The sequence below is a fragment of the Globicephala melas genome, chromosome 4 (genome assembly GCF_963455315.2).
Source record: "Globicephala melas chromosome 4, mGloMel1.2, whole genome shotgun sequence".
In the NCBI taxonomy this organism is placed as follows: Eukaryota; Metazoa; Chordata; class Mammalia; order Artiodactyla; family Delphinidae; genus Globicephala; species Globicephala melas.
Window position 1 is genome coordinate 70,811,535 of NC_083317.1, and position 22,863 is coordinate 70,834,397.

General features: G+C 38.1%; 1 protein-coding gene across 2 annotated transcripts in view; it reads right to left on the reverse strand.

Moving 5' to 3' along the window:
* LMLN (leishmanolysin like peptidase) overlaps positions 1-22,863 on the reverse strand; it is a 79,064-nt gene that overhangs the window by 12,567 nt on the left and 43,634 nt on the right. The window contains exons 12-15 of one of the 2 annotated variants that reach the window (XM_030859030.2): positions 18,670-18,780; positions 7,047-7,179; positions 5,160-5,319; positions 2,941-3,071 (exon numbers count right to left, since the gene is read on the reverse strand). In XM_030859030.2, coding sequence (XP_030714890.1) covers positions 2,941-3,071; positions 5,160-5,319; positions 7,047-7,179; positions 18,670-18,780 — 535 coding nt within the window. The remainder of the gene's footprint in view (positions 1-2,940; positions 3,072-5,159; positions 5,320-7,046; positions 7,180-18,669; positions 18,781-22,863) is intronic. The other variant, XM_060298206.1, reaches the window with a different exon arrangement.

The following is a 22,863-nucleotide window of genomic DNA, read 5'->3' on the forward strand; positions in this document are numbered from 1 at the left end:
ATATCCAAATAAATAATGATAGTAATGGTAATACCCACTGAATAAAATGCAATCTGTGAGTCAATACAGATTTAAATGCATAAATTAATAAAATGAAGGTATGATAAGAAATAAGTTATCGATATAGTACTTTTCCCCCCAAATACTTACTAATTAAAAAGGGAATTAATTAAAAGAGAAAAACAGTAACTTGACAGTGGAGAAGCCTGGTAGATATCAGCAAGTTAACATGACCAGCAAAGGGACAAATCAAGAGTGCACCACCAGGGACTTCCCTAGTGGTCCAGGGGTTAAGAATTGTCTTGCAATGCAGAGGATGCTGGTTTGATCCCTAGCTGGGGAACTGGGATCCCACATGCCATGGGGCAACTAAGCCCGTGCACCACAACTAGAGAGCCCACGTGCCGCAACTAATGAGCCCGCACACCACAACTAGAGAGAAGCCCACGCACTGCAACGAAAGGTCCTGCGTGCCAAAACTAAGACCTGATGCAGCCAAAATAAATAAATATTAAAAAAAAAAGTGTACCACCAAAAAAACACAAGCATCACTTCTGTGATATTACTGCCCAAAACATATTACATGAATTTAATCATGAGGAAACATCAGACAAACCCAAATGGAGACACATCATAGATAAGAACTGGCTTGTAATCTTTAAAAGTGTCAAGGGTATGAAAGTCAAGAAAAGACTGAGGAACTGTTCCAGATTGAAGGAGACCAGAGATGTGACAACTACTCAATATGTGATATCAGTGCAGATCCTATTACTACACGGACATTATTGGGACAATTGGCAAAACTTGAACGGGGTCCAAGAATTAGATGTATCAGTGTTATTTCCTGATTTTTTTGGTAGTACTGTGGTCATATAGGAGGATGTCCTTGTTTATAAGGAATAGACATTAAAGTATTTAGGGGTGAAGGGGCAGACTGTCAGCAATTTGCACTTAAATGACCCATATTTTTGTACCATTCTTGCAACTTCTCTGTCAAAATAAGTAAAACAAAGAACAACAGAAAACAAAACAGCTAATCCAAATGCTAATTGTTTGGAAATCATGCACATTTTCCCATATAAATGGTTGTGAGTATTAAATTAGCAAAATTAACTGACAACACTAGGTACTACAGGGAAGCCAAGTACATTCAGTCTTTGTAGATGGTATTACAAATCTACGTAATCCCTTTGTGGTGGTGGTGGCGGTATAGAGAAGACATTAAAACAGGCTGAAATGGTTATCCTCCTATTATAGTTCACACTGTTCCAGCTTTATCCCCTTTATTCTAATAAAAAGGTAAAGGATGTAAATATACTTACAAAAGCATTTTTATATAGTGAAAAGTGAAAATTAATTCAATATCTCACAGGAAAATGACTTCCCTAATTATGATACTTTAAAATGATGCAATGTTCTACAGCTATGAAGAACAGTAAGTATTATTATTGGGAGAACTTGGAAAAGGTATCTTGGTCTGTATAAAAAGTACTAAGTTGGGGCTTCCCTGGTGGCGCAGTGGTTGAGAGTCCGCCTGCCGATGCAGGGGACGCGGGTTCATGCCCCGGTCCGGGAGGATCCCACATGCCATGGAGCGGCTGGGCCCGTGAGCCGTGGCCACTGAGCCTGCGCCTCCGGAGCCTGTACTCCGCAACGGGAGAGGCCACAGCAGTGAGAGGCCCACGTACCGCAAAAAAAAAAAAAAAAAAAAGTACTAAGTAAAGTCACTAAAACAAAATTATGTATTCTGATTACAACTAGATCAAAACTATGTATTTAAGTAATACATAATCTTTAATGGAATGAATTCATCAGAAAACGGTTGCTGGATTATAGTTGTCAGATTATAGGATTATAGCTGGAAAGTGTTTATTTTTCATTGTCTTTTATAAGGTTTCAAAGGTAATTTTACATGAATTGTATGGTGTGTGAGTTATACCTCAATAAAGCAGTTACCAAAAACAAGAGTTAATTTTAAAGAAACTTTAAAAATAGTAAGTTAAATTGTCAGCTACATTAGTCCATTTAGCTCTTGTAGGTGAGATGGCACAACAAATTCTTATGTTTCAGTTTTCAGGATCACACTCTCCTCCCTGATGTCCGTTAGTAGGGTATGGAATATTCATTAGGTTTGATGCTCCTAAGTTACAGAATGCCTGTATCTTAGTAAGTTCTATGGTGATGCAGTCATTTAATATCAGACATGCAAATAATAAATTAAGAAAATAGTAGTTTGCTCTCTTTGGATTTCTAATTTCAAAGGAAAAAAATCTACTATTAATCAGTAGTTGATTTATTAATTCTTAAATACATGCTTTCTTCAGATTTTACAAAATAAATTATAGTTTTTTTTCCATTACAAAGTAGTTTTAAAGAACAAAATTACAGAACTTCCCTGGTGGCACAGTGGTTAAGAAACCGCCTGCAATGCAGGGGACATGGGTTTGATCCCTGGTCCGGGAAGATCCCACATGCCGTGGAGCAACTAAGCCTGTGCACCACAACTACTGAACCTGTGTGTCACAACTACTGAAGCCCACTTTGCAACAAGGAGAAGCCACCGCAATAAGAAGCCCACGCGCAAGCAGCGAAGACCCAATGCAACCAAAAATAAATAAATAAATAAATGTAAATAAAAAGAACAAAATTACATGTTTCCTAACATTTCCTTAGGATCTATGCCCAGAAGCAAAATTGTTATAAAACTTGCTGATATATAGCAACTATATATCATTTTTAAACAGAGAAAGGCAATTTCTCTCAAAGAAATGACAATATTTTGACAAAACACAAATATACAAACTAATATTTACAATGAATAAGTTAAAGTATTAATCAGTAGAAATAAAAGATATAAAATGTATTTGAAAATATAAAAACCATATAATGAGATACAATTATGTAATATTTGGTACAGTTATTAACAATCATATGGTTTACCTGATAGCATCCACTCCCCCAGTCTGGGTAACTCAGCTTCCTTTCACACTTTTCCATGACAAATGCTGATTTCTGAATTAGACAAACTGAATGAGGTCCATACTTTTCAGCACCATAGTTTTTAAAAAGGTCTGAAGCAAACCAGAAAAGTTTTCTTTATTAAAAATTGACTTTGGGCTCAAAGAATAAGAAATTGAAGTATTCCACTCTTATAATTAAAAGTTGCTTTAAAAATAAAACATGTTTCATGGAAATTTTCAATTAAAAAAAAATCAAGAGAGAGGGTTCCAAACTCAAACTGGATTCTCAATAAAGCAATTGGTAGGAGAATTATTATATCAGAAACAAGAGATAAAATTGGGCTTAAAGCGACCAAGTTAAATATATAGAGGAAATGGCACTAAGAATCACCTTCAATGGTGTCCTAAATAGGAGTCACTTCCCAAGTGACCCAGATAGATGAGGTCAAGTGATTTATATAATGAAGATTTTTTTGGAGTGCTGCAACTTTTGCAAGACGTTCTTGTATTTTCAACTTATGCCATCTCCTGGAAGTCAATAAATGACAGGTTGAGCTAGTCTTAGACTAAGCACAAACCTGCAGAGGTATGGGGCAAACTAAATGACCCCTAACTAGCTAATGGACAAAGGAGTGAAATCCTTAAAGCCTAGGAATTAAAAAAAAAAAAAAAGCCTAGGAATAATTTCTCTCTACACTTAATACAAGTTTCACCTTTTGAAAGCAGAGTTCAATTAGCCCATTTTGAAATATTATAAAGATAAAAATTTTATGTCAGTTTAAAAAATCTTAATTGTATAAGCTAAGAAAGAAAATGTAAAACAATAAAACAGAACTTTATGTTTCTTTATTTATTAATATTTCAAAGTCTTCAAAACACATAGTGATCATTGTCCAGAAAAAGAAAAGAGGGGTCAGCCAATCCCTCAGGTCAAATCCTGAGAAATACCTGTTTTTATAAAGAAATTTTTATTGGAACACAGCTATACTCATTCACTTACATATTATCTGTAACGGCTTTCACACTTAACAGCAGAGCTGAAAAGTTGCAACAGAGACTGCATGACCCATAAAGCCTAAAATATTTACTATCTTGCTTTTTATAATAAATATTTGCCAACTCCAGCTCTAAAACATTAAAATGTGATATCTTTGGCAAACCCATAATTGACAAATATGTGCATTTCTTTTGCTGTAACATGCAACTGCTGCGTAGTTATGTCATTAGACATTTATTAAGTAGGTAAGTGATGGGGAAAAAAATGACTGTACAAATCCAGTTACATCTGCCAGGTTTAAGAATAAAAGGAAAAAAATTATGGAAATTTTAATTTTAAATGATTTAGTCTGAAATAAAGTATGGAATGGGGGCGAGGAGGAAAGGACCAGGTTGAAAATTTTGATGACCACAGGCAGAAAAACTACTTATTGCTCTTCATTAACAAATCAGATGTGAGAACATTTTGTTTACAAAGGTGGTTAGTATGAGCTATAACTACTATTGCTGAATATCCAATTGCCATACTGTTTATTTCCTTGATGGCCTGTTCATTTAAATATACTAAATGGGAATAAATAAGATGGCAATACATCTTACTAGCCATGGGACAATAGTATTATTCTGATATCTGGAGAATGACACGTTATGTCTAAATTACATAAAATGCACACTCCTCAGGAGAGGAAAGAATAGGATACCTAATACGATTTAATAAAAAGAGTTCTGCATTGGAGGATCTTGCACTGACATCAATTAAACATATTACTTAGTAGCTCTTCCCTCATCTGTGAAATTCGATAATATCTTCTCTATGTCTCTTGTCAGGTTATTAGAAGAACAAAATGAAATGATAAAAGTGAAATTGTTTTGCAAATGAAAAGTGTCATGCAAATATAAGGTATTACTAAACGGTAGTGTGTGTACACACATGTGCAAGTGTATCTAATAGCTAACAATCCTTTCTATGTGTCGTAATTCTAAGCACTTACTGTCACAACTCTATGAGACAGGTATTATCTCTTTTGTACAGAGGAGAAAACTGAGGCACAGAGAAGTTACTTTGAACAGGTGGATAGCAGTGGAACCACAACATAAACTCAGACAATCTGGCTCCAGGGTCTGTATCCTTAACCACTATTTTGTATTGCTGATACATACTTTTAATATGTATATAACATTTAATTTCACTAAACTACTAACCTGGTTGATTTTCCAATACTCTACAATCTGAGCTGCGCTGATATTCACCACTTAAATGCCAACTGAATTCCTGACTGAAAGGGCAGTAGTCAGCAATTTCTACTGAACCACCGTAATAAGGCAGATCTTCTGCAGGTACTCCACTGAGTTCATCAAAGTACTACAAAGAAAAAAATATTAGGCAGGCAGGAGAGTAAGAAACATTCTATATAATCAAAACAAAGCCCACAGGCAATTTATAGCAACCAATTAATGCTGTATAACACAAAGAAGATATTAATCTATTTTTTTCATACATAGTACAACACAAAGATAGTTAATATACTACCTGAGGGGTATTTTGCGGTTGTTGTAGTTTTAGAAATAAGCAAGGTAAGTAAATTAGTCTGTTTTTTATTAGATGACAAATTTGACTAATGTTTTAAAAGCACGAATAGGAAGAGTTTTAAGAGCTGACAAAACACAAAACTAATGCATAGAATTAAGATGTTTTAAATTTAATGTACTTCAAGTGTTTTTAGGAGAATTTATATGTTGTTTTGACAAACTTGAAAAAACCATAAGAAAATGAATGAGATCATATATATAAAATACTTTGAACACCAAAGAAACAAGGTACCAGATAAATTTTAAAGATTTCACATTTTAAATTATATTACTAAGAGTAGAAATATACAGTCGCCATCTTCTAGTGTTGAAAGCACTCAGTGTGGTCATAAACGTATGTAGGAAGCTCAAAATTTAGCAAGAGTCACTTTAAATTCACTTCTGAGATATCGTTTCTGACTAATGGATCCTTTGTCAATGGCAGGCAGAGCTGAGGCTTTTTTTTAGAAATAGCCACTTCAACAAAAAACTTAAAGGTCAAATCAGAGATTCAGACTGGACACACGGGACCATTTCCTTCACCTTTCAGATCTCATTAGGCAAACTTTTCTAAAGCAGAATTTCCAAGTCTTCTAATTAACTGGACTACAGTACCTTAGTTACTCTATTTTATTTCCTTTTTAAAAAATTTTTTTATTTTATAATGGGTGTAGTTGATTAATAATGTAGTGTTAGTTTCAGGTGTACAGCAAAGTGATTCAGTTATACATGTATCTATTGTTTTTCAAATTCTTTTTCCATTTAGGTCATTACAGAGTATTCAGCAGACTTCCCTGTGATATACAGTATAGGTCTTTATTGGTTATCTATTTTAAATATATCAGTGTGTACATGTCAATCCCAAACTCCCAATCTATCCCTCCCCCTCTCCCTTCCCCCCTGGTAACCATAAGTTCGTTCTCTAAGTCTGTGAGTCTGTTTCTGTTTTGTAAATAAGTTTAGTTATATCATTTTTTAAAGATTCCACATATAAGTGATATATTTGTCTTCTTCGGTTAGTTTCTTTCTTTAAAGAACCTTGTTTTTGATATAAATTAAAGACGAAGACTTTGGAAATAATTAAAAAGAAAATACAAACAATTTATAAAAAATAGATCAAAATAGGAACTTCCCCAGTGGTCTAGTGGTTAAGACTCCACGCTCCCAATGCAGGGAGCCCGAGTTCGAACCCTGGTCAGATCCCACAAGCCACGACTAAGACCCGGTGCAGACAAATAAAAAAAAAAATATATATATATATATATTTTAAAAATAGATCAAAATAAATATTCTAAATGTCTCTTACCATTACTACAAGACATTGCTAGATATTAATTAATTGCTATCAATTAACACGTTGGTTATAAAGAAATGGAAGAATTCTTTGGTTTTTTCTAACTTACAGAAAACAAATGGGGGCTTATAAATTGAAAAACTTAAGAGAATTCACTCTTGTAATTCAAAATGGAGACTTCTTTTTAAAAGGTTGATTCCTGAAACTGTGCCCCAAACAAGTGTTACCTGGTACTCCTGAGGTAAAGGTTTCGGAAACTTCTGCAAATTACACACTGCAACTGCTCTCTGGTCCTGTCTGCAAGTTAACTGCAATGGATTACTTCTGAGCGTGTTACAGTAAGGGCTCAGCATTTGTCTCCTGTATACAAAGATAAAACACCATGGTATCAAACTCTGAAGAAGATATTATAAGTCTATTCTAGAGTTGTCTTTTCCATTACAATTTCAATATGTTTTAATACCTTAAAACTAATTGCTAAACCAGTTGTAAATTATAAACTTACTTTTCAAAGCATAAAGGAAATGCTTAATGTAGGTGTGAGGATTAATGCTAGATATATGACTATTTCACTGTTATTAAATAAGGTCCTATTTATCTCTTTCTCCACTTTTGCCATAAAATGGAGTCCCAAGGTCCCTAACCAGTCTCCCTTCTTCTCTCTACCTTTCAGAGTCTTCTTACGTTTGCTTTATTTATAATGTCTAGGGGTTTTAGTTGTACTTAGAAGGAGGAATAGGAAAGAGTACATCTACATCTTCCCAGAAATGGAAGCGGGACTTGTATTTTTATATTATTTTAAAAAAAAGTTTTCCCGGGGGAGTTCCCTGATGGCCTAGTGGTTAGGATTCTGGGTTTTCACTGCCATGGTCCGGGTTCAATCCCTGGTCGGGGAACTGAGATCCTGCAAGCTGCACATGGCACCATAAAAAAATTCCCCAGGTGATTGTGATGCATTCAGACTAAGGAAGTATGTTGGGGAATAATATGATGTTGTATCCCGCAGGCTTGCAAGCCTGGTAGATGCCCAGCCTCCAGACTGAAGAAAGAGCGCAGAGACAGTGACAAAGACATCAATGGTTTATTCTTACACATCTGAAACAAAAGCATCCTGGTGTGATACCCCACTGTGCATGGCAGACTGCAGGCGGGACATGGCAGCAATCTTCCCTACTCAGGGGAGAAAGGGGCTACCATTTATGGGGGAACTGATGTCAGGTGGGCTCATCAGTTACCAGGGAAGCCAGCAGCTGGGGTGGGGGCAAGCACGTAGGCAGTTACTGATTAAGCCCTATAATTCAGAGAATTGGATAGTCATGTGAATGAAGCAGGGACTGGTCGAGCAGATGAACAGAGAGCAAGAGGACAGCCATCTTGAGTGGCCTGACCATACACCTTTTATTTGGCATTTTATGATTAATAGAACTTTCAAATAGTATATAATCTCATTATTTCTAAAAGGAACCCTCCAAAGTAGACGTAGTATCTTCATTTTACTGATAAGTAAAAAGTTTGAGACAATTAGCTTGCCCAAGATCATACAGCTGGTGAAGGACAGAGCTGAGACTTCAATCTCTCTCTCCAAGGCCAATGCCTTGCTCATCACAGAAGTACCTGGTGATGGGTACTTGTGTTAAAGATGTTATTCTTATCTTTTGTCATCTGGGCTAGGCCTCAAAGCAGTTTAAATCACTCAGAGTTTCTACTAAGGAGTCTGACGTCTGAGTTATAAGCCTGCTGTGAGAAAAGCTGCTCCTAAGCAGCAGCAGGAAGCACTGCAGTTACTTTGGGGACAGCTGGTTAACTCCAGCACTACAACCTGATCTGCCAGTGTAGCTGTTCCCAAATTTTGCTGCACATTAGAATCATCTAGAGAGATTTTTAAAGTCTCCATGCCCACCTTGCACCCCATACCAATTGAATCAGAATGTCTGAAGGCAGGAATCAGGCATTAGTATGACTCATAAAAGGACAAACTGATCATTTGAAATTCATCAAAATTAAAAAACTTCTGCTCCACAAAAACCATATTAAGAGAACTAAAAGTCATATTGGCATAAGACACGAAGAGACATCTCATCAAAGAGGATACGTAGATAGCAAATAAGTACATGAAAAGATGTTCAACATCATTAGCCATTAGGGAAATGCAAATTAAAACCACAATGATATATCACACTACCTTTCAGAATAGCTTAAATAAAAAACGGTGACGGGGGCAGAGTCAAGATGGCGTACTAGGAGGATGCGGAATTTTCCTCTCCTCTCAACTAGGGCACCTACCAGGCTCCCGTGGGGCACCATGGAGACCTAAGGGTATGGGAAGAAACCCCAGTGACTGGGTAGGATGTGGGGCGTGGGGGGAGTGACGGGGGAGGAGAAGTGGAGGTGGGATGGGACTGGCACCCCTGACGGGCGGCTGGGGAAGGGGAAGGGATTCCCACGCCCCAAGGGGGAAACGGGAACCACTGGGAGGGCAGAGGATCAAAAGGGAGCGTGGCCAGGTTTCCCCTGCCCACCTGGACCCCCAGGAACCTGTTGAGAACCCAGGCCTGATCCTCTGCCCACCTAGGCCCCCTCCAGCCACAAGGGTCCTGAGGGAGTGGGAGGGAGGGAAGGGGGAGCAAAAGTAAAGGCTGGACCTACGGGACGGGCAGCCCTGAGGGGTGGATGGGGGAGGGGAAGGAGTTCCTACACCCAGCGGGACCCACCCACAGTTAGGGGTCCAGCCCGATGGTGGACAGCCTGGGGGAGACAGTGGGGAAGGGGTGCAAAGGAACAGAAGGAACGGGGCCAGTGCTTTCCCTGTCCACTTAGGCACCGGGAAGCCTGCTGGGCTCCCAGGTCTAATCCTCTGCCCTTGGAGCGTCCCTCCCGCCACACAGAGCCCAAGCCCTGCCCCTACACCCCCACCCAGGGCCCCACCTCTACACTCGGAGACCCCCTCTGAGACCCCCTCCAACGGCACTGGGCCTAAACTCCACCCACACACCCTCACGCAGGGCCCGACGTCCAAACTCCGTAACCCCACACTCCAGAGGTCCTCCTTTCGACGTGCTGCCTCTCCCCTTCTGGGCAGGTCCTAAGCAGAGGCCCCGCCCCATGCTCAAATTTCACCCCCCCCACCCGCCTAGGTCCTGCCCCACTCTAAACCCCGCCTCTGCCTAAGTTCCACCTCCACCCCCCAGCCTAAACTGTGCCCCCATAGCCAAGGCTTTTTTTTTTTCCTCTTTTAGATTGGGGTTCTGTTTTACCTTGTTGATTCACTGTTGTTGATTCTTTTATATTTTTCCTAGTAAAGCTTTTATTTTTCTAATTTTATTTTATTCTTTATACTTTGTTAGTGACCTCTCCTCTTGGCTTGTTGCCCCCCTCCCTTTTTCTTCTTTTTTTTTGCTATGTTTTTATTTTACCTTGTTGCAGTTGTTTCAATTATAGTTTTATTTTTCCTGATGTATTTTTATCTTTCTAATTTTATTTTGTATTTTATTCTTTAATATTGTACTGTTCCTTTTTTTCTTTCTTTCTTCCTTTTTTTTTTTTTTTTTTTTACTGTGCCATGAAGCTTGCAGGATCTTGGTTCCCAGGCCAGAGGTCGGGTGGGAGCTCTGAGTCCAAACTGCTGGACTAACAGAGAACCTCAGACCCCAGGGAATATCAATCAGAGTGAGGCCTCCAGAAGGTCCTCATCTCAGCACCAAGACCCAGCTCTGTCTAACTGCCTGCAAACTCCAGTGCTGAACGTCTCAGGCCAAACAACCAGTAAGACAGGAATAAGCACCACCCATCAAAAAAAAAAAGAAACGACAAAAAAAATATGTTACAGACGAAGGAGCAAGGTGAAAACCTACAAGACCAAATAAACGAAGAAGAAATAGGAAACCTACCTGAAAAAGAATTCAGAGTAATGACAGTAAAGATAATCCAAAATCTCAGAAACAGAATGGAGAAAACACAAGAAACATTTATCAAGGATCTAAAAGAACTAAAGAGCAAGCAAACAGTGATGAACAACACAATTACCAAAACTACAAATACTCTAGAAGGAATCAGTAACAGAATAACTGAGGCAGAAGAATGGATAAGTGAGCTGGAAGATAAAATGGTGGAAATAACTGCCAGGGAGCAGAATAAAGAAAACAGAATGAAAAGAATTGAGGACAGTCTCAGAGACCTCTGGGACAACATTAAATGCACCAACATTTGAATTATAGGGGTCCCAGAAGAAGAAGAGAAAAAGAAATGGTCTGAGAAAATATTTGAAGAGATTATAGTCAAAAACTTCCCTAACATGGCAAAGAAATAGTCAATCAAGTCCAGGAAGCACAGAGAGTCCCATACAGGATAAATCCAAGGAGAAACATCCAAGACACATATTAACCAAACTATCAAAAATTAAATACAAAGAAAATATATTAAAAGCAGCAAGGGAAAAGCAACAAATAACATACAAGGGAATCCCCATAAGGTTAACAACTGCTTTTTCAGCAGAAACTCTGCAAACCAGAAGGGAGTGGCAGGACATATTTAAAGTGATGAAAGGGAAAAACCTACAACCAAGATTACTCTACCCAGCAAGGATCTCATTCAGATTCGATGGAGAAATTAAAACCTTTACAGATAAGCAAAAGTTAAGAGAATTCAGCACCACCAAACCAGCTTTACAACAAGTGTTAAAGGAACTTCTCTAGGCAGGAAACACAAGAGAAGGAAAAGGCCTACAATAACAAACCCAAAACAGTTAAGAAAATGGTAATAGGAACATACATATCGATAATTACCTTAAATGTAAATGGATTATATGCTCCAATGAAAAGACATAGACTGGCTGAATGGATACAAAAACAAGACCCATATATATGCTGTCTACAAGAGACGCACTTCAGACCTAGGGACACATACAGACTGAAAGTGAGGGGATGGAAAAAGATATTCCATGTAAATGGAAATCAAAAGAAAGCTGGAGTAGCAATACTCATATCAGACAAAATAAACTTTAAAATAAAGACTATTACAAGAGACAAAGAAGGACACTACACAATGATCAAGGGATCAATCCAAGAAGAAGCTATAACAATTGTAAATATTTATGCACCCAACATAGGAGCACCTCAATACATAAGGCAAATGCTAACAGCCATAAAAGGGGAAATCGACAGTAACACAATCATAGTAGGGGACTTTAACACCCCACTTTCACCAATGGACAGATCATCCAAAATGAAAATAAATAAGGAAACACAAACTTTAAATGACACATTAAACAAGATGGATTTAATTGATATTTATAGGACATTCCATCCAAAAACAACAGAATACACTTTCTTCTCAAGTGCACATGGAACATTCTCCAGGACAGATCATATCTTGGGTCACAAATCAAGCCTTGGTAAATTTAAGAAAATTGAAATCATATCAAGTATCTTTTCTGACCACAACAATATGAGATTAGACATCAATTACAGGAAAAAAACTGTAAAATATATAAACACATGGAGGCTAAACAATACACTACTAAATAACCAAGTGATCACTAAAGAAATCAAAGAGGAAATCAAAAAATACCTAGAAACAAATGACAATGAAAACACGACAACCCAAAACCTATGGGATGCAGCAAAAGCAGTTCTAAGAGGGGAGTTTATAGCAATACAATCCTACCTTAAGAAACAGGAAACATCTCAAATAAACAACCTAACATTACACCTAAAGCAATTAGAGAAAGAAGAACAAAAAAACCCCAAAGTTAGCAGAAGGAAAGAAATCATAAAGATCAGATCAGAAATAAATGAAAAAGAAATGAAGAAAACGATAGCAAAGATCAACAAAACTAAAAGCTGGTTCTTTGAGAAGATAAACAAAATTGATAAACCATTAGCCAGACTCAGCAAGAAAAAAAGGGGGAAGACTCAAATCAACAGAATTAGAAATGAAAAAGAAGTAACAACTGACACTGCAGAAATACAAAGGATCATGAGAGATTATTAAAAGCATATGCCAATAAAATGGACAACCTGGAAGAAATGGACAAATTCTTAGAAAGGTATAACCTTGTAAGACTGAACCAGGAAGAAATAGAAAATATAAAGAGGCCAATCACAAGCACTGAAATTGAGACTGCGATTAAAAATCTTCCAACAAACAAAAGTCCAGGAACAGATGGCTTCACAGGCAAATTCTATCAAACATTCAGAGAAGAGCTAACACCTATCCTTCTCAAACTCTTCCAAAATATAGCAGAGGGAGGAACAGTACCAAACTCATTCTATGAGGCCACCATCACCCTGATACCAAAACCAGCAAAGATGTCACAAAAAAAGAAAACTACAGGGCTTCCCTGGTGGCGCAGTTGTTGAGAGTCTGCCTGCCGATGCAGGGGACACGGGTTCGTGCCCCGGTCCAGGGGGATCCTGTATGCTGCAGAACGGCTGGGCCCGTGAGCCATGGCTGCTCAGCCTGCGCGTCTGGAGCCTGTGCTCCGCAACGGGAGAGGCCACAGCAGTGAGAGGCCCGCATACTGCGAAGAAAAAAAAGAAAAGAAAACTACAGGCCAATACATCGATGCAAAAATCCTCAACAAAATACTAGCAAACAGAATCCAACAGTACATTAATAGGATCATACATCATGATCAAGTGGGGTTTATCCCAGCAATGCAAGGACTCTTCAAGATATGCAAATCAATTAATGTGATATACCATATTAACAAATTGAAGGATAAAAACCATATGATCATCTCAATAGATGCAGAAAAAGCTTTTGACAAAATTCAACACCCATTTATGATAAAAAATCTCCAGAAAGTAGGCATAGAGGGAACCTACTTCAACATAATAAAGGCCATATATGACAGACCCACAGCCAACATCGTTGTCAGTGGTGAAAAACTAAAACCATTTCCTCTAAGATCAGGAAAAAGACAAGGTTGCCTACTCTCACCACTATTATTCAACATAGTTTTGGAAGTTTTAGCCACGGCAATCAGAGAAGAAAAAGAAATAAAAGGAATCCAAATCGGAAAAGAAGAAGTAAAACTGTCACTGTTTGCAGATGACAGGATACTATACATAGAGAATCCTAAAGATGCTACCAGAAAACTACTAGAGCTAATCAATGAATTTGGTAGAGTAGAAGGATACAAAATTAATGCACAGAAATCTTTTGCATTCCTATACACTAATGATGAAAAATCTGAAAGAGAAATTAAGGAAACACTCCTATTTACCACTGCAACAAAAAGAATAAAATACCTAGGAATAAACCTACCAAAGGAGACAAAAGACCTGTATGCAGAAAACTATAAGACACTGATGAAAGAAATTAAAGATGATACAAACAGATGGAGAGATATACTATGTGCCTGGATTGTAAGAATCAATATTGTGAAAATGACTCTACTACCCAAAGCAATCTACAGATTCAATGCAATCCCTATCAAACTACCAATGGCATTTTTCACAGAACTAGAATAAAAAATTGCAAAATTTGTATGGAAACACAAAAGACCCCAAATAGCCAAAGCAATCTTGAGAACGAAAAATGGAGCTGGAGGAATCAGGCTCCCTGACTTCAGACTATACTACAAAGCTATAGTAATCAAGACAATATGGTACTGGCACAAAAACAGAAAGATAGATCAATGGAACAGGATAGAAAGCCCAGAGATAAACCCATGCACATATGGTCACCTTATCTTTGATAAAGGAGGCAGGAATGTACAGTGGAGAAAGGACAGCCTCTTCAATAAGTGGTGCTGGGAACCTGGACAGGTACATGTAAAAGTATGAGATTAGATCACTCCCTAACACCATACACAAAAATAAGCTCAAAATGAATTAAAGACCTAAATGTAAGGCCAGAAACTATCAAACTCTTAGAGGAAAACATAGGCAGGACACTATGACATAAATCACAGCAAGATCCTTTTCGACCCACCTCCTAGAGAAATGGAAATAAAAACAAAAATAAACAAATGGGACCTAATGAATCTTCAAAGCTTTTGCACAGCAAAGGAAACCATAAACAAGACCAAAAGACAACCCTCAGAATGGCAGAAAATATTTGCAAATGAAGCAACTGAAAAAGGATTAATCTCCAAAATTTATAAGCAGCTCACGCAGCTTAAAAACAAACAACCCAATCCAAAAATGGGCAGAAGACCTAAATAGACATTTCTCCAAAGAAGATATACAGACTGCCAACAAACACATGAAAGAGTGCTCAACATCACTAATCATTAGAGAAATGCAAGTCAAAACTACAATGAGATATCATCTCACACCAGTCAGAATGTCCGTCATCAAAAAATCTACAAACAATAAATGCTGGAGAGGGTGTGGAGAAAAGGGAACCCTCTTGCACTGTTGGTGGGAATGTAAATTGATACAGCCACAGTGGAGAACAGTATGGAGGTTCCTTAAAAAACTACAAATAGAACTACCATATGACCCAGCAATCCCACTACTGGGCATATACCCTGAGAAAACCATAATTCAAAAAGAGTCATGTACCAAAATGTTCATTGCAGCTCTATTTACAATAGCCCGGAGATGGAAACAACCTAAGTGTCCATCATCGGATGAATGGATAAAGAAGATGTGGCACATATATACAATGGAATATTACTCAGCCATAAAAAGAAATGAAATTGAGCTATTTGTAATGAGGTGGATAGACCTAGAGTCTGTCATACAGAGTGAAGTAAGTCAGAAAGAGAGAGACAAATACCATATGCTAACACATACGTATGGAATTTAAGAAAAAAAAATGTCATGAAGAACCTAGGGGTAAGACAGGAATAAAGACACAGACCTACTAGAGAATGACTTGAGGACATGGGGAGGGGGAAGGGTAAGCTGTGACAAAGCGAGAGAGAGGCATGGACATATATACACTACCAAATGTAAGGTAGATAGCTAGTGGGAAGCAGCCGCATAGCACAGGGAGATCAGCTCGGTGCTTTGTGATCGCCTGGAGGGGTGGGATAGGGAGGGTGGGAGGGAGGGAGACGCAAGAGGGAAGAGATATGGGAACATATGTATATATATAACTGATTCATTTTGTTGTAAAGCAGAAACTAACACACCACTGTAAAGCAATTATACTCCAATAAAGATGTTAAAAAAAACACAGAAATATAGATCAGTGGAACAAGATAGAAAGCACAGAGATAAACCCACGCACATATGGTCACCTTATTTTTGATAAAGGAGGTAAGAATATACAATGGAGAAAAGACAGTCTCTTCAATAAGTGGTGCTGGGAAAACTGGACAGCTACATGTAAAAGAATGAAATTAGAACACTTCCTAACACCATACACAAAAATAAACTCAAAATGGATTAAAGACCTAAATGTAAGGCCAGACACTGTAAAACTCTTAGAGGAAAACACAGGCAGAACACTCTATGACATAAATCACAGCAAGATCCTTTTTGACCCACCTCCTAGAGAAATGGAAATAAAACCCAAAATAAACAAATGGGACCTAATGAAACTTAAAAGCTTTTGCACAGCAAAGGAAACCATAAACAAGATGAAAGACAACTCTCAGAATGGGAGAAAATATTTGCAAATGAAGCAACTGACAAAGGATTAATCTCCAAAATATATAAGCAGCTCATGCAGCTCAATATCCAAAAGCAAACAACCCAATCCAAAAATGGGCAGAAGACCTAAATAGACATTTCTCCAAAGAAGATATACAGATTGCCAACAAACAAGTGAAAAGCTGCTCAACATCACTAATCATTAGAGAAATGCACATCAAAACTACAATGAGGTATCACCTCACACCAGTCAGAATGGCCATCATCAAAAAATCTACAAACAATAAATGCTGGAGAGGGTGTGGAGAAAAGGGAACACTCTTGCACTCTTGGTGGGAATGTAAATTGATACAGCCACTATGGAGAACAATATGGAGGTCCTTAAAAAACTAAAAATAGAACTACCAAATGTCCTAGAAAACCCACTACTGGGCATATACCCTGAGAAAAGCATAATTCAAAAGGAGTCATGTACCACAATGTTCACTGCAGCTCTATTTACAATAGCCAGGACATGGAAGCAACCTAAGTGTCCATCAACAGGTGAATGGATAAAAAGATGTGGCACATATATATAATGGAATATTACTCAAGCCATAAAAAGAAACAAAATTGAGTTATTTGTAGTGAGGTGGACAGACCTAGAGTCTGTCATACAGAGTGAGTCAGAAAGAGAAAAACTAATACCGTATGCTAATACATATATATGGAATCTAAAAAAAAAATGGTTCTGAAGAACCTAGGGGCAGGACAGGAATAAAGACACAGACATAGAGAATGGACTTGAGGACATGGGGAGGGGGAAGGGTAAGCTGGGACGAAGTGAGAGAGCAGCACTGACATATATACACTACCAAATGTAAAACAGATAGCTAGTGGGAAGCAGCCGCATAGCACAGGGAGATCAGCTCGGTGCTTTGTGACCACCTAGAGGGGTGGGATAAGGAGGGTGGGAGGGAGACGCAAGAGGAAGGGAATATGCGGATGTATGTATACATATAGCTGATTCACTTTGTTATACAGCAGAAACTAACACAACATTGTAAAGCAATTATACTCCAATAAAGATGTTAAAAAAAAAAAAGACAATACCAAATGCTGGTGAGCATGTGGAGAAACTGTTATTCCTCATACATCGCTGGTTGGAATATAAAATGGTATAGCCATTCTGGAAAAGAGTTTGGCAGTTTCTTACAGCACTAAACTTGCAACTACCGTATTACACAGTGATTGCACTCCTAGGCACTTATTCTAGAAAAATGAAGATTTATGTTCACACAAAACCCTGTACACAAAAGTTTATATCAGCTTTATTCACAATAGCCAAAAACTAGAAACAACCCAGATGTCAACATGTGAATGGTTAAACAAACTGTGGTATATCCATATCATGGAATATTATTCTGACATAAAAATGAGCAAAGTTTTTATATACACAACAACTGGGTGAATCCTCAGAAAATTATGCTGAGTGAAAAAAGCCAGTCTTAAAAGGGTATATACTGTTATGAGTCCATTTATATAACATACTTCAAATGACAAAATTACAGAAATGCAGAACAGATCAGCAGTTTCCAGGGGTGGGAGGGAAGTGGGTATGGTTACAAAAGGTCAATAGGAGGGATCCCGGTGGTGATCCAAATATTTTGTATCTGACTGTATCAATGTCAATATCCTGGGTGTGATATGTACTACAGTTTTGCAAGATGTTACCAATCAAGGAAACTGGATAAAGTACACATGAGATCTCTATTTTTTCTACAACTGTATATGAATCTACAATTACCTCAAAAAGTTTAAAAATATATACATTTGTAAATAAATGAGTGCATGTGTGTGTGCGTTTCCCCCAAAATTGGAGACTGTATTTTTTAAAAAGCTTGCTAGGTAATTATGAGATGGATCCAGATTAGAGAACCACTATTCAAATGTTGCTTTATGTTTTTGATACTGAATCAATAGTTGCATCTATGTTTATGAGTGCATTCTCTGAAGAAAACAAATAAGAATGCTAGAGTATGCAAAATTTTGCAATATATATATTTATGAATTACAAGGTAAACAGAAATGTTTTATGGCTCTGGCGCTCACACTGTAGATTCTTTTGGTATACGCTTTAAAACAATACTGTGGCTACTTATTATGATATTATCATAAAAAACTGTAGATGGTTTTCTACACATTTTGAAATTGAACTGTTTAGACCACATTTTGAAAATAGGGACACTATAGGCTCTGGATAGAGAACAAAATCAGGAATAAACTGTGTCATCAAAGACATTAGGAGGAAATGCATCCTTACTTTTGTCTCTGCTGATCAATCCAGAATTTACAGCTCCTCCTGACAAAGTCACAGCCCAGTCCTCGGCCCCAGTCTAACTTCTCAGCCATGCTGTAATTAGCTTTATACCAGCTGTGGAAATAATTGAAACAAAGCACTTTATATTACTGTCATTTAAAAAACAACTCCAGCATACCAATTACAAATCTCAACAATAAGCAAACTAGAACCTCAAAAAGGACTTTGGTGACCATCCCCACAGATGAGCATTTATAAACAAAGTCCTTGCTGCACAGGATCACTGCAGCAGGGACTGTGAAATTTTAGTCTTGAGGAAAACATGAGTACTCGAGGGTGCTTTTACATTTGAAAAAAACCAAACCAAACCAAACCGTGTTCCCATTGTAATTTTCAAAGATGATATAAGTCACAGAGGAGAAAATGATTAAGGTGTGAGACAAGGAGAATAAAGGGCAAGGAAACAAAGAGAATGAGAGAAAAAGAGAAGGGAGTAAATTGAAGAAGAAAAGTAGAATTACTAGTTGTCTAGCCTTTACCTAATCTGATCCAGTTGGCCCTAGTTTCTTGCTTCCCTGGCCTTGAATTTGTGATATTCTATCAATATGGCTCCTGCTTGTGACTAAACATTACACCATTATAATAAGACAAATGAATACTATGGCCAATACATTAAAAATGTTCCAATTTCAGAGAAAAACCACAGTGATTTATCGATACTTTCCTGGCAAAATTAATCAAAGGCAATGAACCTACTTTTAGTTTTTCTTTTTTATTCTTAATGACAAGATTAGTTTACAAGTTATAAAGCTATACAAAATAGCTTCTTTCATGCTTGTATTATATCTTCTCCCCTTAGAATTACCAAAACAGTAATAAATACACAGGCTCAAAAGTTGAGGGAATGATAAGAATCATCCCCTCCACTCTAGCACTTCCCACAAAATCTAACAACAGCAGAAATATGCAACATAGCATCTTTCAAAACCTTCTCCCCTTTCAAAGAACAGAACACTGAGAGAGAAACTGAAGAAATAAAGCCTGGCACTCCAATACCAAAATGCCTGAAACCTCTGCAGCTACAGTGTAAGTCACCTTAATTAGCTAACTTGGTATCACAGCAGGTCAAGCTGCCCGGATAGTAACAGGTGCCCTCAATCTTGCACACTAGCAAGTATTTTAGCAGTGCCTAGGTAAGGAAGTCTTTCTCCCAAAGGATAAAATATAATGGAATTAGATTCCCTTAGGAATTACCATATCTAGTATAGGTTGATGAGTGCAAAGCATAGTATCAACACTGTCATTAAATCATCTGCTAGGCACTCCAGCTACATTTCTTGAAACCTCCTTCATGTTTTCTTTGCAGTTCTTCCTGTACTATTAGTCAACAGTTATTAAGCACTTCTTATGTGCTAGGCACTTTGCTAAGTGTAGCTAAGGCTACAGCAGTGAATAAACACTTTCTGCCCTTGTGAACAATATAATCTAGTGGGGAAGGCAGATACCAAAAAGAAAATTACAAGTGTGATAAGTAGGACAGGGGTTAAGTACAAGGTGATAATAGGAGCACATTGATAGGGAAACCTAAGCTAGTCTGGGGAATTAGGAAAGGTTTTTCTGAGGAAGCAACTTTAAGCTAAACCTAGAAGGGTGAGCACAAGTTAGCTGAGGGAGCAATTAGAAACAAGATTTCTTGGTGGCATTAGTGGGTTGTGAAATCAATTTAGTGGATCTTAATCAACGTTTCTTTCTCTCTCTCTTTTAAAATCAATAGAATACATCTGTAAAAAAAATTACATATTAAAATAAAAGATTAAAAAATAAAATCAATAGAAAAGAGGACTACATTGTAGATAGTAAGGGTAAATATTGTTTCGTGAAACTTTGAATGATTCAGTTTTTGTTGTTTTTAATTAATTAATTTTGGGCTGCACTGGGTCTTTCTTGCTACCCGCGGGCTTTCTCTAGTTGTGGTGAGTGGGGGCTACTCTTCATCGTGGTGTGAGGACTTCTCACGGCAGTGGCTTCTCTTGTTGTGGAGCACGGGCTCTAGGCGTGCGGGCTTCAGTAGTTGTGGCGTGCGGGCTTCAGTAGTTGTGGCCTGCGGGCTCAGTAGCTGTGGCTCACGAGCTCTAGAGCGCTAGTTGTGGCGCACAGGCTTAGTTGCTCTGCGGCATGTAGGATCTTCCCGGACCAGGGATTGAACCCATGTCCCCTGCATTGGCAGGCAGATTCTCAACCACTGTGCCACCAGGGAAGTCCTGAATGATTCAGTTTTACATGTAATAGCTAATACTTAATTGACCCTTATAATGTGCCAAGTACTCTATTAAGGAGTTTACATGTATCAACTCATTCAAGGCTCATAAAACTCTATGAGGTAGATATCACTTTTTATCCCTATTTTATAGAGGAAAGAACTGAGGCAAGGATACAACTAGTAAATGGCAGAGCTGGGATTTGAATCTAGGGTTCTGGCTTCAATGTTTTTGAGCTTTAAAAAAAAATGGAAATATAATTCACATATCATAAAATTTACCCTCATAACGTGTACAATTCAATGTTTTTAGTATATTCACAAGGTTGTGCAACCATTACCACGATCTAATTTCAGAACATTTTCATCACCCCCAAAAAAACTATGTACCCATTAGCAGTCACTCCTTAGTCCCTGGCAACCACTAGTCTATTGCCTGTCTTTGTAGATTAGCGTATTGTGGACCTTTCATAGAAATGGAGTGTGGTCCTTTGCGTCTGGCTTCTTTCACCTGGCATAATATTTTCAAGGTTCATACATCTCGTAGCATGTATTAGTACTTCATTCCTTTTTTAAAACATTTTTAGAGCAGTTTTAGGTACACAGCAAAACTGAGTGGCCAGTACAGAGTTCCCATACACCCCCTGCCCTGCAACACACATACCCTCCCCCTACCATCAATATACTGCAACAGAGTGCTACATTTGTTACAATCAATAAACCTACATTGACACGTCATCATCACCTAAAATCCATAGTTTATATTAGGGTTTACTGTTGGTGTTGTACATTCAATGAGTTTGGACAAATGTATAATGACATGTAGCCATCATTATTCTGTAAAGTATCATACAGAATAATTTCATTGCCCTTAAAACCCTCTGTGGTCTGCTTGTTCATCCCTCCTTTCCCTTAACCCCTGGCAAACACTGATCTTTTTACTCACTCCATAGTTTTGCCTTTTCCAGGATGTCGTATAGTTGGAATCATACAGTATGTAGCCTTTTCAGATTGGCTTCTTTCACTTAGCAATATGCATTTAAGGTTCCTTCATGTCCTTTTATGGCTCGACAGCTCATTTCTTTTTAGCTCTGAATAATATTCCATTGTCTGGATGTACCACAATTTATTTATCCATTCACATATTGAAGGACAACTTGGTTGCTTCCACCTTTTGGCAATTATGAATAAAGCTGCTATAAACCTCTGTATAGAGGTTTTTTTGTAGGCATAAGTTTTTAATCCGTTTGATTAAATACCAAGTAGCATAATTGCTGGGTTGCTATGGTATGAGTATGTCTGGTTTTGTAAATCAATGCCAAACTATTTTCCAAAGTGGCTGTATCATTTTACATTCCCATCAGCAGTGTATGAGGGTTCCAATTTTCCCACATCAATATTTGCCATTGTCTTTTTTTTTTTTCTTTTTTTGGGCTTGCTGCATGGCTTGTAGGATCTCAGTTTCCTCACCAGGGACTGAACCTGCACCCTCGGCAGTGAAAGCGCGGAGTCCTAACCACTGAATTCCCTGCCATTGTCTTTTTTATTATAGCCATCCTAGTGGGTGTGAAGTAGCACTGTGGTTTTCATTTGCATTTCCCCAACGATGCTGAGAATCATTTCATGTGCTTATTAATCATTTGTATATCTTTAGAGAAATATCTATTGAAATCCCTCACCAATTTTATTTATTTATTTGTTTGTTTGTTTGTTTGTACGCGGGCCTCTCACTGTTGTGGCCTCTCCCATTGCGGAGCACAGGCTCCAGACGCGCAGGCTCAGCGGCCATGGCTCACGGGCCCAGCCGCTCCACGGCATGTGGGATCTTCCCGGACCGGGGCACGAACCCGTGTCCCCTGCATCGGCAGGTGGACTCTCAACCACTGCACCACCAGGGAAGCCCCCTCACCAATTTTTAAATTGAGTTGTCTTTTTATTTC